The sequence below is a fragment of the Eptatretus burgeri genome, chromosome 4, assembly GCF_056783735.1.
Source record: "Eptatretus burgeri isolate ZD-2024b chromosome 4, Ebu_testis_v1, whole genome shotgun sequence".
In the NCBI taxonomy this organism is placed as follows: domain Eukaryota; kingdom Metazoa; phylum Chordata; class Myxini; order Myxiniformes; family Myxinidae; genus Eptatretus; species Eptatretus burgeri.
In genome coordinates, this window is record NC_140964.1 from 126,904,671 (window position 1) to 126,917,859 (window position 13,189).

At 44.1% G+C, this 13,189-nt stretch overlaps 1 protein-coding gene across 1 annotated transcript in view; it reads right to left on the reverse strand.

Moving 5' to 3' along the window:
- LOC147029063 (tetratricopeptide repeat protein 7B-like) overlaps positions 1 to 13,189 on the reverse strand; it is a 251,547-nt gene that overhangs the window by 40,052 nt on the left and 198,306 nt on the right. The window contains exons 16-17 of the mRNA XM_085879989.1: positions 12,590 to 12,706; positions 12,363 to 12,460 (exon numbers count right to left, since the gene is read on the reverse strand). Of these exons, the coding sequence (XP_085736115.1) occupies positions 12,363 to 12,460; positions 12,590 to 12,706 (215 nt within the window). The remainder of the gene's footprint in view (positions 1 to 12,362; positions 12,461 to 12,589; positions 12,707 to 13,189) is intronic.

A 13,189-nucleotide genomic window follows, 5' to 3' on the forward strand; every position in this document is an offset into this window, starting at 1 on the left:
TTTGTCAAAAACGAAAATCCGACGGCGCTCACTTACACTTCCTCACTCATCGGCGGTCTGTCGGCATACGAATTGGAAATTCACGCATACGAATTAGGATCGCCTACATATGTGCACCAAACCACGCCTCCCTAGATTCATTTCTTTACGCACAAAAAATTAAGGTTGGATACTTTTTGAACACACCTCGTGTGTGTGTGTATATATGTGTGTGTGTGTGTGTGTGTGTGTGTGTGTGTGTGTGTGTGTGTGTGTGTGTGTGTGTGTGTGTGTGTGTGTGTGTGTGTGTGTGTATTTTTTTTTTTTCCCCATCACAAACCTTCCCTGGAGTTCCCTGAATCCACCATAGTTCGATTAATTGAAATCTGTTAATCTGTTCTCAAGTGATAACTCGACAAACAAAGAAACAGAAGGACAGACAAACACAGCTCCTTTTATAATATAGATTACTCAGCGAAATGATATATTGTGTATAAATGATTTTTCTATCTTTAATCTTATTAAAAACTAGAACGGCAATATTTCATGTCGCGATGTCGACCGATATGCCTCCGCCGACATTATTAGATCATTATAATACTTGTGTATGCCTGGTGTTGGCTTAATGGTTAGGGTGGTGGGCTTGGGATCCTAGGACCCTGAGTTCAAATCCCACTCCGCTGTTGAATTAATACCAGGTGGGGTTGACTCTGCCTGTCATCCTTTCGAGGTCGGCAAAATGAGTGCCAGCTTGCTATCTATCCTGCGTCGGAGTGGCGACCGGTCCAGGATTGGACCCAATAGCCAAGGGGACTAACGTATTACTCTGACTAGTAATTGCATTGTTGTTGTAGTTTATTAATTGCATTGTTGTTGCAGTTTATCAGATGCGCTTATTTATGAGACACGAGTGAATTGGCACCACGTCAATAAATGCAGTTTCCACTTCCTGCTCAATGGAGTCTGCTTGAGTTTGTTACATGGTGTCAGAAGTTCGTTTGATATTCACACCAACAGCCACCATCCGTCTCAATCAGTATGGCATCTCCGCACTTTGATCAACCCTCAATCGACTGGGACAGTCTCGATCTTAACCAAGAGTTTTGCTGGTTCAAACAACACGTCAGTTTTGCCTTGTCAGGGCCGCTCGCAGACACATCGAAGCCTCGTCAAGCAGGCTGGATGGGAATGTGGATCGGAGAACAAGGTCGTCAAATTTACCAAATTCTAACTTGGGGGGAAGGAGACAAAGACGACCCCCAGAAAGTGTTAGACAAATTCCAGACGTATTTGTTCCTCCTGGGTCCTTCTGGTTCCAGATAAACCCAGAAAGAACAAAAGAGTTTCCAGACACCGACTGAAGCAAAGGCGCCAGCAGAGTGGTGAGTCTTTTGATAGTTTCGTAAAAGATCTGAGGATAATTCTTATGGATTGCGATTACCAGGACCCAGATGACATAATTGTTGATTGCATCATAGATGGCAGCCATGATAAGAAAGTCCAAGAGAAATTATTTGATCGGGGTGAGGAGCTCACACTTGCTAAAGCTATAGAAATTGTTCGAACAGCTCGAGCTCTCACAGAAACAAATGAGAATAGTCCGGGTTGAAGATGCTCTCATCTCAGCCCTCAGATCTGAAAACGAACGAACTCAACGTTTTAAGAGCAAGCCTGATAGGTGAGCACAAGCCACCGAGCTGTTCAAAGCTGAGAATCGGTTCCGGAGTGATGGTCCATGCGGCAGATGTGGCCAGTCAGTGCACAATCAAGCCAAGTGTCCAGCAATTAATTCTAGCTGTTCCAACTGCAAGAAGACTGGTCACTGGTTTGCGGTGTCGGAAGAGACTGCGCGATCTAAGGTTCCTTGATGTGGAGACCGGTCCAGATCATGTAGATCTTCCTCAAGAACCAGTCAAGGAATCTGACATTTTAAGGATCTACGCTCTACAACCAAGCAGCAATATGCCTACCCATGACAAGTGGGCACAGACCGTCACGTTGCTGGGTCGGCCGACTTGGTTCCAGATTGACACGTGTGCAAGGTGCAACACTCAACAACTACCAGTCAGTCCAGCGCCTCGCAGGTGATCTACAATCCTCGCAGGAAGTTCTACAAACGTACTCGAACCACACTATCCATCCTGTAGGTACCGTAACACACACACACACACACACACACACACACACACACACACACACACACACACACACACACACACACACACACACACACACACACACACACACACGTCTGTCTGTCTATCTGTCTCGTTTTTTTGCCTCAAATTTTTTTTCGTTGCCCGATTTGAACAAAACTTGATACTGCACACCGCAGGTGAATGGTGAGTAAGGTGGCCCTAACATTTTTGCGCTATCGTGTATCGTTTTGGCTGTATTTTGGAAACATACATACATACATTCAAGATGAGAGTTTTAGTAATATATCGATGACTTTGCCCTTTCATATTATGACCCAATTTTTAATTATTTTCTCCATATTCTCATGATAAAGCTTTGTTGAAAATTTGATGACAAAAGATCAAATGATAAAAAAGTTATGGCCCGGACAGACAGACACAGAAGCAATTGCAAAACCTTGTCTCCCGCTACACGGGAGGACGGGCGAATTATCTTTACTGTGAGGCCTTCCCTGCTCATACTATTACCTCCCCTCCTTTACCCTCTTTAACAGCACTGTCCTTTATTTTTGACTGCTCCTTTTCACTTTTTTTTCATTCTTGAAGGCCCTGTCACGTCTTGACGATTTAGCCAGCGTATGCCTGACGTATGCAAAATTTGGCTAAAACGCTGGCACACGTCGAATACGTTATGGGTAAGTTTGTATACGTTAAGAGCACGCTGGCATACGTCGTAGTACGCTGGCTTTTTTTCGTAGCACGCTGGCATACGTCTTTGTACGCTGGCATACGTCATAGTACGCCGAGGTGTTAGACAAATTTTCCATGCTTGAAATTTTTTGACGTATGCCAGCGCATGACTCACACGTTCCGCATAATGCTAGCCATAAGTTGTAGGCACGTTACACGATCGTTGACACACGTTACTTGTAAGTTACTCATAAGCCGAAACACGTCGAGGTAATGTTTAGCATACCCGAAACTTATTTCTAACCTATGAGTAACGTGTTGTAGGCACGTTACACAATCGTTGACACGTCAATACACGTTACTTGTAAGTTACTCATAAGTCGAAACACGTCGAGGTAATGTTTAGCAGACCCGAAACTTATTTCTAACCGATGAGTAACGTGTTGTTGGCATGTTACGCGATCGTTGACACACATCCACACACGTTACTTGTACGTTACTCATAAGTTGAAACACGTCAATGTAATGCTTAGCGTCAGTGTTCCAGACTCCCTGGTTTTTTTTTTCTTCGGTATGACGGTGAGGTTATCACTTCGATTTCTAGTGCGGTTATAATATAACATAATTAATAGGCTGCCGCTCAACGATTTAAATCATAACCGCACTAGAAATCGAAGTGTCAACATCACCGTCATACCGAAGAAAGAAAAAAAAAACCAGGGAGTCTGGAACACTGATGCTAACCATTACCTTGACGTGTTTTGACTTATGTGTAACGTACAAGTAACGTGTGTCGACGTGTGCCAACGATCGCACAACGTAGCTGCAACTTATGGCCAGCGTATGCGGAACGTGTGTCATACGCCGAGTACGTCGAGAAATTTTCAACATGCTGAAAAATTCTCGATGTACTCGGCGTATGACGACGTATGCCAGCATACTACGATGTATGCCAACGTACTACGACGTATGCCAGCGTGCTCTTAACGTATACAAAACTTTCCCATAACGTATTCGACGTGTGCCAGCTTGGTTCGGCAAATTTTTCATGTCGGCATATGCTGGCTAAAACGTCAAGGTGTGACAGCGGCTTCACACTTTAATGTCTAGTGCGGTTATGATTTGAATCGTCAAGCCGGAGCCTATTAATAGCCTACGCCACGTGATCGTCGGCGATACGCTGCCGCGCGCTATGCATAAGTTAGACTATCGTTGGGCATAGGTTGTGAATGCCGACAACACGCTCAGCATTTGTTGGTATAAGTTATCTATATGTGATTGAAACGTTCTGTGTACGTTACTAATACGTTATGCATACGTCCAACACGTTATTATACGCCCAAAACTTAAAAAAACATCAATAGTTCAGTGTACGGCAGCGTTTTACATACATTTTGAGACCTTGCCATACACTGGCTAAAACGTGAAGGTGTGACAGGGCCCTAAAATATGGCACCGATTGAGTGGGCAAGGTTTGTTTGTAGCTCTCTGTGTCTGTCTCTCTCACACACACACACACACACACACACACACACACACACACACACACACACACACACACACACACACACACACACACACACACACACACACACACACACACACACACACACACACACACACACACACACACACACACACGACTGTTAGTGCCGAGGTCATTGACCTCGGTCAGGAGAATGTAATATCAGGCGCTACCTCGGACCCCATAGGCCTCATTGTCAAGATCGATAAGTTTTCTCTTGTTCAGCCTCCAGTCAATGTGTTCCAGGATGCAGTAATCTCCGAGTTTCCAGAAACTGCCAAGACAACTGGAACTCTTCCCGGAACATATCGGATCAAGCTTGTCGAGGGGGCACAGGGAGTAGTTCACGCTCCTCGCACACAGCCTGCAGCACTGAAGGAGAAAATAATTGACAAGATACAAGAGATGGTCACAGAAGGTCACATCGCGAAGGCAGAGCGACCGACTGAGTGGGTGAGTTCCATGGTGGTAGATCTTCGCAACGGCAAAGTCCGCATCTGTATAGACCCCAAAGACTTAAACAAGTGCACAAAACGTGAGCACTACTCAATGAGAACTGTTCAGGAAGTTTTGGCCCAAATCCCTGAAGCCAAAGTATTTTCTGTGCATGATGCTCGCAGTGGATTCATGCAAGTTCGCCTTGATGAGCAGTCTTCATTCCTGACCACATTCAACACACCTGTGGGGAGATAACGCTGGCTGCGTCTCCCTTACGGATTGAGGTGCTCACCGGAGATATTCCAGCGAATTATGGACCAGATGCTAGAAGGGATAGCATGGACAACAGCGGTAATGGATGACATTTTAGTTGCTGGTCGTGACATCGGCCACCACAACCGTGTACTGAAACGAGTTATTCAAGGGGCCACAAGTTATCACCTGCAACTAAACGTCAGAAAATGCCTAATCCGGCAATCCTCAGTCCCTGATGTGGGCCACCTGCTGACTGCAGAAGCAGTGCTACCAGATCCACTCAAGACGAAGGCAGTTGAGAAAATGCCACGTCCAACAGACAAACAAGGCGTCAAGTATTTCCTTGGATTTGTTCAGTATTTAGGGAAATTTATTCCCAACCTAAGCGACACGAGCACGCCTCTCCATGATCTCTGCAAGGCTGACGTGGAGTTTTCCTGGCAGTCAGCTCAGGAGCTGTCCTTTGAGAAGCTGAAGCAAGCATGTATTTCAGCCCTGGTTCTTCAGTACTATGATGTAAATCAGCTGGTCGAAATACAAGCCGAAGCCAGCCAAAACGCTGTAGGAGCCTGTTTACTCCAGAATGGCAACCCTATTAATAGCATTCACGTCACGCAGCCTGACTGACACCGGGTGTCGCGATGCCATGATTGAGAAGAAAATGCTCTCAATCGTCCATGCAACTGAAGCATTTCACGACTACATCTTTGGGAAATCAGTAGTGGTATACAATGACCATAAACCCTTCGAGGAAATCTTCAAGAAGTCTCTGTTATCTTCTCCCATGCATTTACAGCGATATGATTTGGAGGTTAACTCCTGTCGTGGTTCCGAGATGGTGCTTCCAGACACATTGTCCCATGCACCGCTACCGGACACCGCCTCAGAAGCTGGTAAAGACCTTGAGTCTGTGAACATATTCCATTTCCTTGCGATCATGAGTGGGAAATACCTCTAAATCCAGGAAGCTACTCGGAGCGAAATGTGCCTTCTCTGTGATGTCATTGCAAGTGGATGGCCTGACTCCCGAAAGGACATCCCAGCACAGGTTCGTCCTTACTTTGACTCCAGAATGCAATTGGCAGTCTCAGAAAGTGTTGTCGACAAGGGCATGCGCCTTGTAATCCTGCCAAGCCCCAGACCCAAAATGCTGAGCTTGATTCATGAATCGCACCTTGGAATAAACAAGGGTAAGCAGCGTGCTCACGAGGTCATGTACTGGCCCTCAATGAACTCTGACCTCGAAGAAACAGAACGGAATTGTTGTAAGTGTGCGGATTATCAAATAGCACAGCAACTGGTGTCTCTCTTGCCAACTTACACACCTGATCTTCCATTCATTGAAGTTGGAAGTGACATTTTTGACTTCGAAGCGGAGTAATAGTCAACTATTACTCCGAGTTTGTGGAGGTACATTGTCTTAAGGACATTACAGCTTGCTCTGTGATCGAAGCCCTTAAGCAGCAATTTTGTTGACATGGTATTCCAGAAAAGCTGCAAAGAGATTCCAGAAGTCAGTACATGTCAGAGGAGTTTTCTCAGTTTTGCAAAGGATATGGCATAGTGCACGACATTGTGTCCCCCAATTACCAACGTGACAAGGGAGAGGCAGAAAGAGCGATCCAGACGGTGAAAAGCCTCTGGAAGAAGTCAGCAGATAAGCACTTAGTCTTGCGAGACTATCATACCACTCCACTAGAAGCAATAAACTTGTCCCCGGCTCAGCTCCGAATGGGAAGGCGCCCCAGAAATACACTGCCCTGCAACCGTGCTCTCCTCACACCTGCTCGGTATGACCATCACCTCGTGAGATCACACCTGGACGCACAGGAGAAACAAAAGCACCATCACGACAAGCCATCTATGTCAGGTCTGCCACCGCTTCAGCCGGGAGTTAGCACGAGGATGCTACCAAACCCGGAGGCCAAGCATTGGATTCCAGCGGTAGTGGAGGCACGCCACAACAGCCCCCGGTCATATGTGGTCAGGACCCCAAACAATGTGTACCGGCGTAACAGGCTCCATCTCCACAGAGTGCCTCATTCAACCAATGTTGGCCCGGTGGAAAGTCAGCCACCCTCTAACTTTTACCCTTCCCAGGACGTGAGGGACCCTTCTGATTCCACCCCTCAACAGGTCACCCCAGTGAAGAACTGCTGCCAGTCCTCAAATCCAAGTGAGCAAGCATCCGAATCCCAAAGTTTACCAACAATGTCATCGCCTCGAGCCGCGGCATCTCCCAAAGATACCAAGTTCATCACAAAGAGCGGCAGAGCTGTTAACCCTCCCAGACGTCTGGATCTTTAAATTTAAATCAATTGATTCACATGATCTGAATGGGATGCTGTTTGTTAATTCATAGTAAGTTCTTCACCTTTCGAGTTATTTGCTTTGCTGGCTTTATTTAAAGTGGTTTCCTTGAAAGAAAGGAGGATGTAACGTATTACTCTGACTACTAATTGCATTGTTATTGTAGTTTATTAATTGCATTGTTGTTGCAGTTTGTCAGATGCGCTTATTTATGAGACACGAGTGAATTGGCACCACGTCAATAAATGCAGTTTCCACTTCCTGCTCAATGGAGTCTGCTTGAGCTCGTTACAGAGACTGCTTTGGCAGCATCAATGCTCTGCACTGAGTGTGGTCCCAATGGATGGATGGATAGGCAAGTGCTTCGATCTTGTACCAAGTTTAATTTAAATCCCTTCAGCTGTTCTTAAGTATAACATTTTCACCTGACACAACCTCTGATCTCTGACCTCTTGATGTCGAAATCTAATCAGTTCATCTTCGTATCATTATACATACTCGTAACAAGATTGGTCAAAATCTCATCACTGGTTCACCAGTTCGCTCGGTAACCGAATTTTTACTGAACCAGACGTCTGAGCTTCGACCTCTTGACCCCATAATCTAATCAATTTATCTTTGCATCATTATACATACTTTTACTAAGTTTGACTTGGATCCCTTCAGCTGTTCTTAAGTTACCACGGCAACGAAAAACCTATCATGGAGACACAGATGGACAGACAACCCCAAAACATAATGCCTCCGGTGACTTCATCAGCAGAGGCATAAACTCGAAAGTAGAATTTGACGCAAATGCGTCAATGGATATGCCTCCACCCACATTATATGTCAACCCACGATTACATTTGATCTCAATTATAGGTCACATGAAAAATTAATGGTCACCTGAGAGAGTGTGTGCGAGAGGGAAAAAGACAGATAAGTAGAAGAAAGACAACATCAGATGCTTCTAACTCGAGTTATGGTCTGCAAAATGATTTTCACAGGACACATGACCCCTTGACCTGTTTAATCTAAAATTGAATCAGTACATCTTTTGATTGCAGTCCATACTTGTGTCAAGCTTGGTTAAAATCCCTTCAGTGGATGACATGTTATTGTGGTAACAAAATGATTTTCAATAAAAAAGGCACATGTCCTTTTTTACCTTCGATGATTTGAATCCAAATCTAATGTCTTCACCTTTGTATTACAGTCTATACGTGTGTCAAGTGTGGTTAAAATCACTTTATGTGGTTATTATATCATGTCTGAAGCTCTGTTGACACAGTATGCCCTAGCACTGGGACCTTTCGTCCTGGGAAGTGGCAAAACGGTCTCTTACAGCACTGCATTCAATTATCATCCTTTACCGTTCTTTGTCGTTCGTTCCCCAAGGTCGCCCAAATGAGCCGAGATTGACGGCACACGCATGGGAAGCAGATGGCTCGAACATATTTTCTTACCCTTTAAAGGGCTGATTTGCAAAGAAAAGTAAAGGGAAGAGGGTAGACAAGACACTATCATAAACGGTACGAACCAAGCGATCAACGGATACAAATAGGAATGAGGGGGCATGCAAACTTATGCACAGGAATAATAGATATACCCCGCTAAGGTGGCGACAATTCCGATTCACACAAAGAACAATGCGGCAAGCGAGGTCTTGGATAGCACAAAGCAAATGGTATATGCAGGTTGCTGGCATACAGGCAAAGTGCTGCTCAGGATGGGCAGTGTCACAGGAATGATCTGGTCGAACAGAGAAGAAGAAGATGATGGGGTTGAAGACGGCAGAAGATTATGATGCGGTGGAAGACCAGAAGAGAAAAGATGATGGCCAAAAGGAGATAAGACGAGAGATGATTTACGGCTGAAAGAAGCTCAGAAACAGCCTCCAACTCTCCATGCGTCTCCAGTCCCCATGACTCTGTGTCGACCTCCTTCCTCTACCCCTGGTCCTCTGGCCCACCCTCCATACTTTGGGACCGCCTTTTCCTGCCACGGGCCATCATTGGTTTCCCGATTATTGTGGGAGGTCCATACTCCGGGCAGTCCAGGCCATGGGGCAGCCGCAACAAAAACCAGTCTTCTGGTCTTCACAGCCAATTTTGCTGCTATGGCTCGCACCCATTGGCCAGACAGATCGTGATCATCCTTTCGAGCCGCTTCAATGTGCCTTGAAACTTCCAATTCCTCGCCTTACAGAATGTCAGATATTTTACAACCTTACTCTGTCTGTACCGTCTATAAATTACATATGCTGTCTCATCAGCATCATGTGGAACAAACGACTTAGGTCCTTGTTACATGGCAATCGAACCAACTCGAAACACACAGACCATACTACACTTACCACAGTCTAGTTATGGATCCCCACAATATTCTACGTAACTAGTTATTGTAGCAATACAGATATTTCAATTAAAGGACACCTGACCTTAGGCCTTTGACCTTTTGAACGCCAAATATAATCAGTTCATAGTTTAGTTAAAATCCAATGATTTAAATCCAAAATCCAAATCCAAAAATCCAATTAGTGACAAGTTTAGTTAAAATCCCTTCAGTGGTTCACAAGTTATCGCAGCAAGGAAAATGTGATACTTTCAAAGGTCACATGATCTTTGACCCCAAAATTTTATCAGTTCGTCTTTGTGTCATAATACACCTTTGTACTAAGTTTGGATTAAAAAAACATCCCTTCAGTGGTTCATTTGTCAATGCCTCCGGTGGTAAAGGAATTTAAAAAAAACAAAAAAACTTTATTTTTAGATTTTTCAAAAATGTAATTGGTTACCATTTTTCACATACTTTTAGGGACAAGAAATTGAAATAAATGCCAAAATTAAATGTTTTTAAAAATTATTTTACTTCACTAGACATTGAAATTCATTTGCTAACAGTCCATTTTGTTAGACTTTTTAAAGTCACAATAATTTTAAAGGCACAATGTAATGGTGGTCCAGATGTCTTGTGACCCCCAACATTAAAAAAACTTTTCTCTATCATTTCTGCAAGTGGACCTGGCAATGTTGCATAACGTTTCTCACAGGACATGGTGTTGAATCATCCAATGCAAAGAAAATGCTGGTTCTCATACACACTTATTGGACCCTTAATAAGGGCAGTGTAAATATTTGCAATAACGGTATTTAATAAAGTTTATGTATGCCACTTTTACATTACATAACACCCATTGGTATGCAAAAATATAAAGTTTTATTGATTTAAAATTTAAATGGAGGTCACAGACATCTCGATGACCCTGTGCATGAACACAAACAAACTTTTCAGGAACGATATGTCTTGATTTATGTTTGCATTAAAAAAACAATATTGTTACAAAAACAAAATGTCGGTCATTGAATGTCCTCAATTTTGGTAATCCTTACTATAATTGACAGACCCGTGTTTGTTGTTTTGTCGCGCTACTCCTCCTACAGTTCTGGGCTGATTACATCCAGACTTGCTACACAGGATCAGCATGACCCCAATTAATGTATAGGGGTGTATTTATCATTGCTGCTGGTTTTGGAGGGGAAGAAGAGGGGACGCAAATTCTCGATGTAAACGTGTATCGTGTCGCGCCTTCTCCAGGTGGGGAAGAGTATTACAAGTCTCCACCATTTACAGTGCAGTATTCCTGTCCCCACATTTTGCAGTGCTGTGAGGTGTTTTTAATTATAAGCAGTAGGTATATTTTTGCTTCAAGCACATAACCTGGTTTTATTTCTTTTTTGCGTATACAGAGCTGTCGGTTGCCTATACACCGTCCAAATAAAGGTATGTGTCAGAAGAATGCATTGCATGCTTGGAACAAGATCGCCTGTGGGGTGGGTACTCTGCGAGTGACGTAAATTATAACTCGTGTGAATCAAATATTACTGATAGTTATGGACACATACGAGATGTTCCTTTAAAAATAACAAGCCAAGAAATACCGTGAAGAACAAAATGATGAACTGACATTTTACAACATTGAAATGCAAATCGTACATTGTGCATCGAATCAAGACAAAACGATTCAAAACATGCAAGTAGTATGATTATTCATAATCGCTATCCATCGTGCCTGTTACTTTATTTGATACAAACAGACATGTGCAGGGTAAACATGTTCGAGGATACTCCTGTTTAATAGTAGGTACAATCAAACCTGATATCAAGACGTAAATTGACAATATTTTGAAATAATTTAGAAATGGGGTTTTCCAAGGAAAGATCATGGCAGATAGTGAGACCCAAAAGCTTGAATGAAAGGACTTCTTCAAGAGGATTGTTGAGAAAGTAGATTGGGGGCGGGGAGGGGGGGGTCCAAACGGTCCTTTCGGAGAGACGTTGTGAGTGTGAGATTTGTCAGGGTTGAAAGACATGTTCCACTTGTTGGACCATCTAGCGATTTTATCCAGATCTGTTGGGAGCGAAGAAGCTGCTGCTTGCCGATCTGAGGGATGACAGATGGTACGGCAGAGGGTGGAGTCATCAGCAAAGAGATAAAGAGGATTTTCCAGAGAGTCGGAGAGATCATTGATGAAAACCAGAAAAAGAACAGGGCCCAGAATGTTGCCTTGAGGAACTCCAGCCTGGACAGGAAGAGGGGATGAGACAATTCCATTTCGAGCCACACGTTGACTGCGACAGGAGAGATTACCCACCCTGGATGCTATATGAAGAGAGTTTGGTGAGCAGGGCGGGGTGCCAGACGGTATCGAAAGCACGTGATTGTTAAGGACTGGATCTAGATCTGGTGTATCAGCACGATACAAAATTAAAACTGTGCAGCCTGGCAGAGGTATTCGCTCTACGTTCGGTCGAGAGCCGTTCGAGTTGTAACCGTTTTCCTCCAGCAGGGCATAAAAGGTACAGCTCCCAACATGATATCCTGCAGTAATCAAGAGAATTCATAAACTAAGGTGAAGAAGAAGTCCATGATATTAATTGGTGGAATAAAAATTGTGTCAAGTTGTACTAATCTCTCTCATTACAGACACATAGGTAATGCAGCAGTTAGGCCATCACCCCACCAAGACCTTGAGGAGGCTTACCTGTTTCTGGGTCACTGAAGTCTGGAAGGTTCATAAACTGTTGATGTCGCTTTTCAGCTGTTGCTCGATCGAGCAGGCTGCTTCCTTGGCCAGAATCACTGTGTGGAAAAAGGGAAGGAAGCAAATCAGACGCATCACAAACAGGTGATGGACACAAAATAATGTGCAAGGACAAAGTGTAGACGAAGGAAGAGGACAAGTGGACACGACAGATCATGCGTGCTGACCTGGGGTTGCTGAGGCTGTAGCAAGCCTTCCAAATTTGCAGCATGTGCTTACATGAAAGTAGGGCCTCATCGGGGCCTTTGCACAAAGCCTCAAGCTTCACCTTTGTGAAAAGCAGGCTAAAAACACACGGAACACAATCGTTATCGTTGCATCATTGGATAAACATACAATATCGTTTTCACAAAATTGTGTGTGCACCACATTAAATGTCAACTGCCTGGGCAATAAGCATTAATTAGCAACTACCTCACCATGTAACGAGATGTATTAATACTTCATTAGTCACCAAGCCACCCACCCTCCTCCTCCTCCCCCTCCTCCTCCTCAAAATCTATCCCCAAGTAATCTGTGGGCATTGCAGTGTCTTCTGAGTGTTCATTATTCGGCTCTTTTGCAGGGTTCACCCGGCGAAACATCGATGTGGTCTTTTCCAGCATATCCATTCTGACTGGATCATTCCAAACGCAAATGAAATTTCCTATCCTTGCATTCCAAATCACTTGATATATTTACCATGGATGTCAAGTTCACTAATTTACATTCGTTCCCCCACCCAGCCACCTCACCCATTCTAATTTCACTCTCTCCTGTCCGGTTTC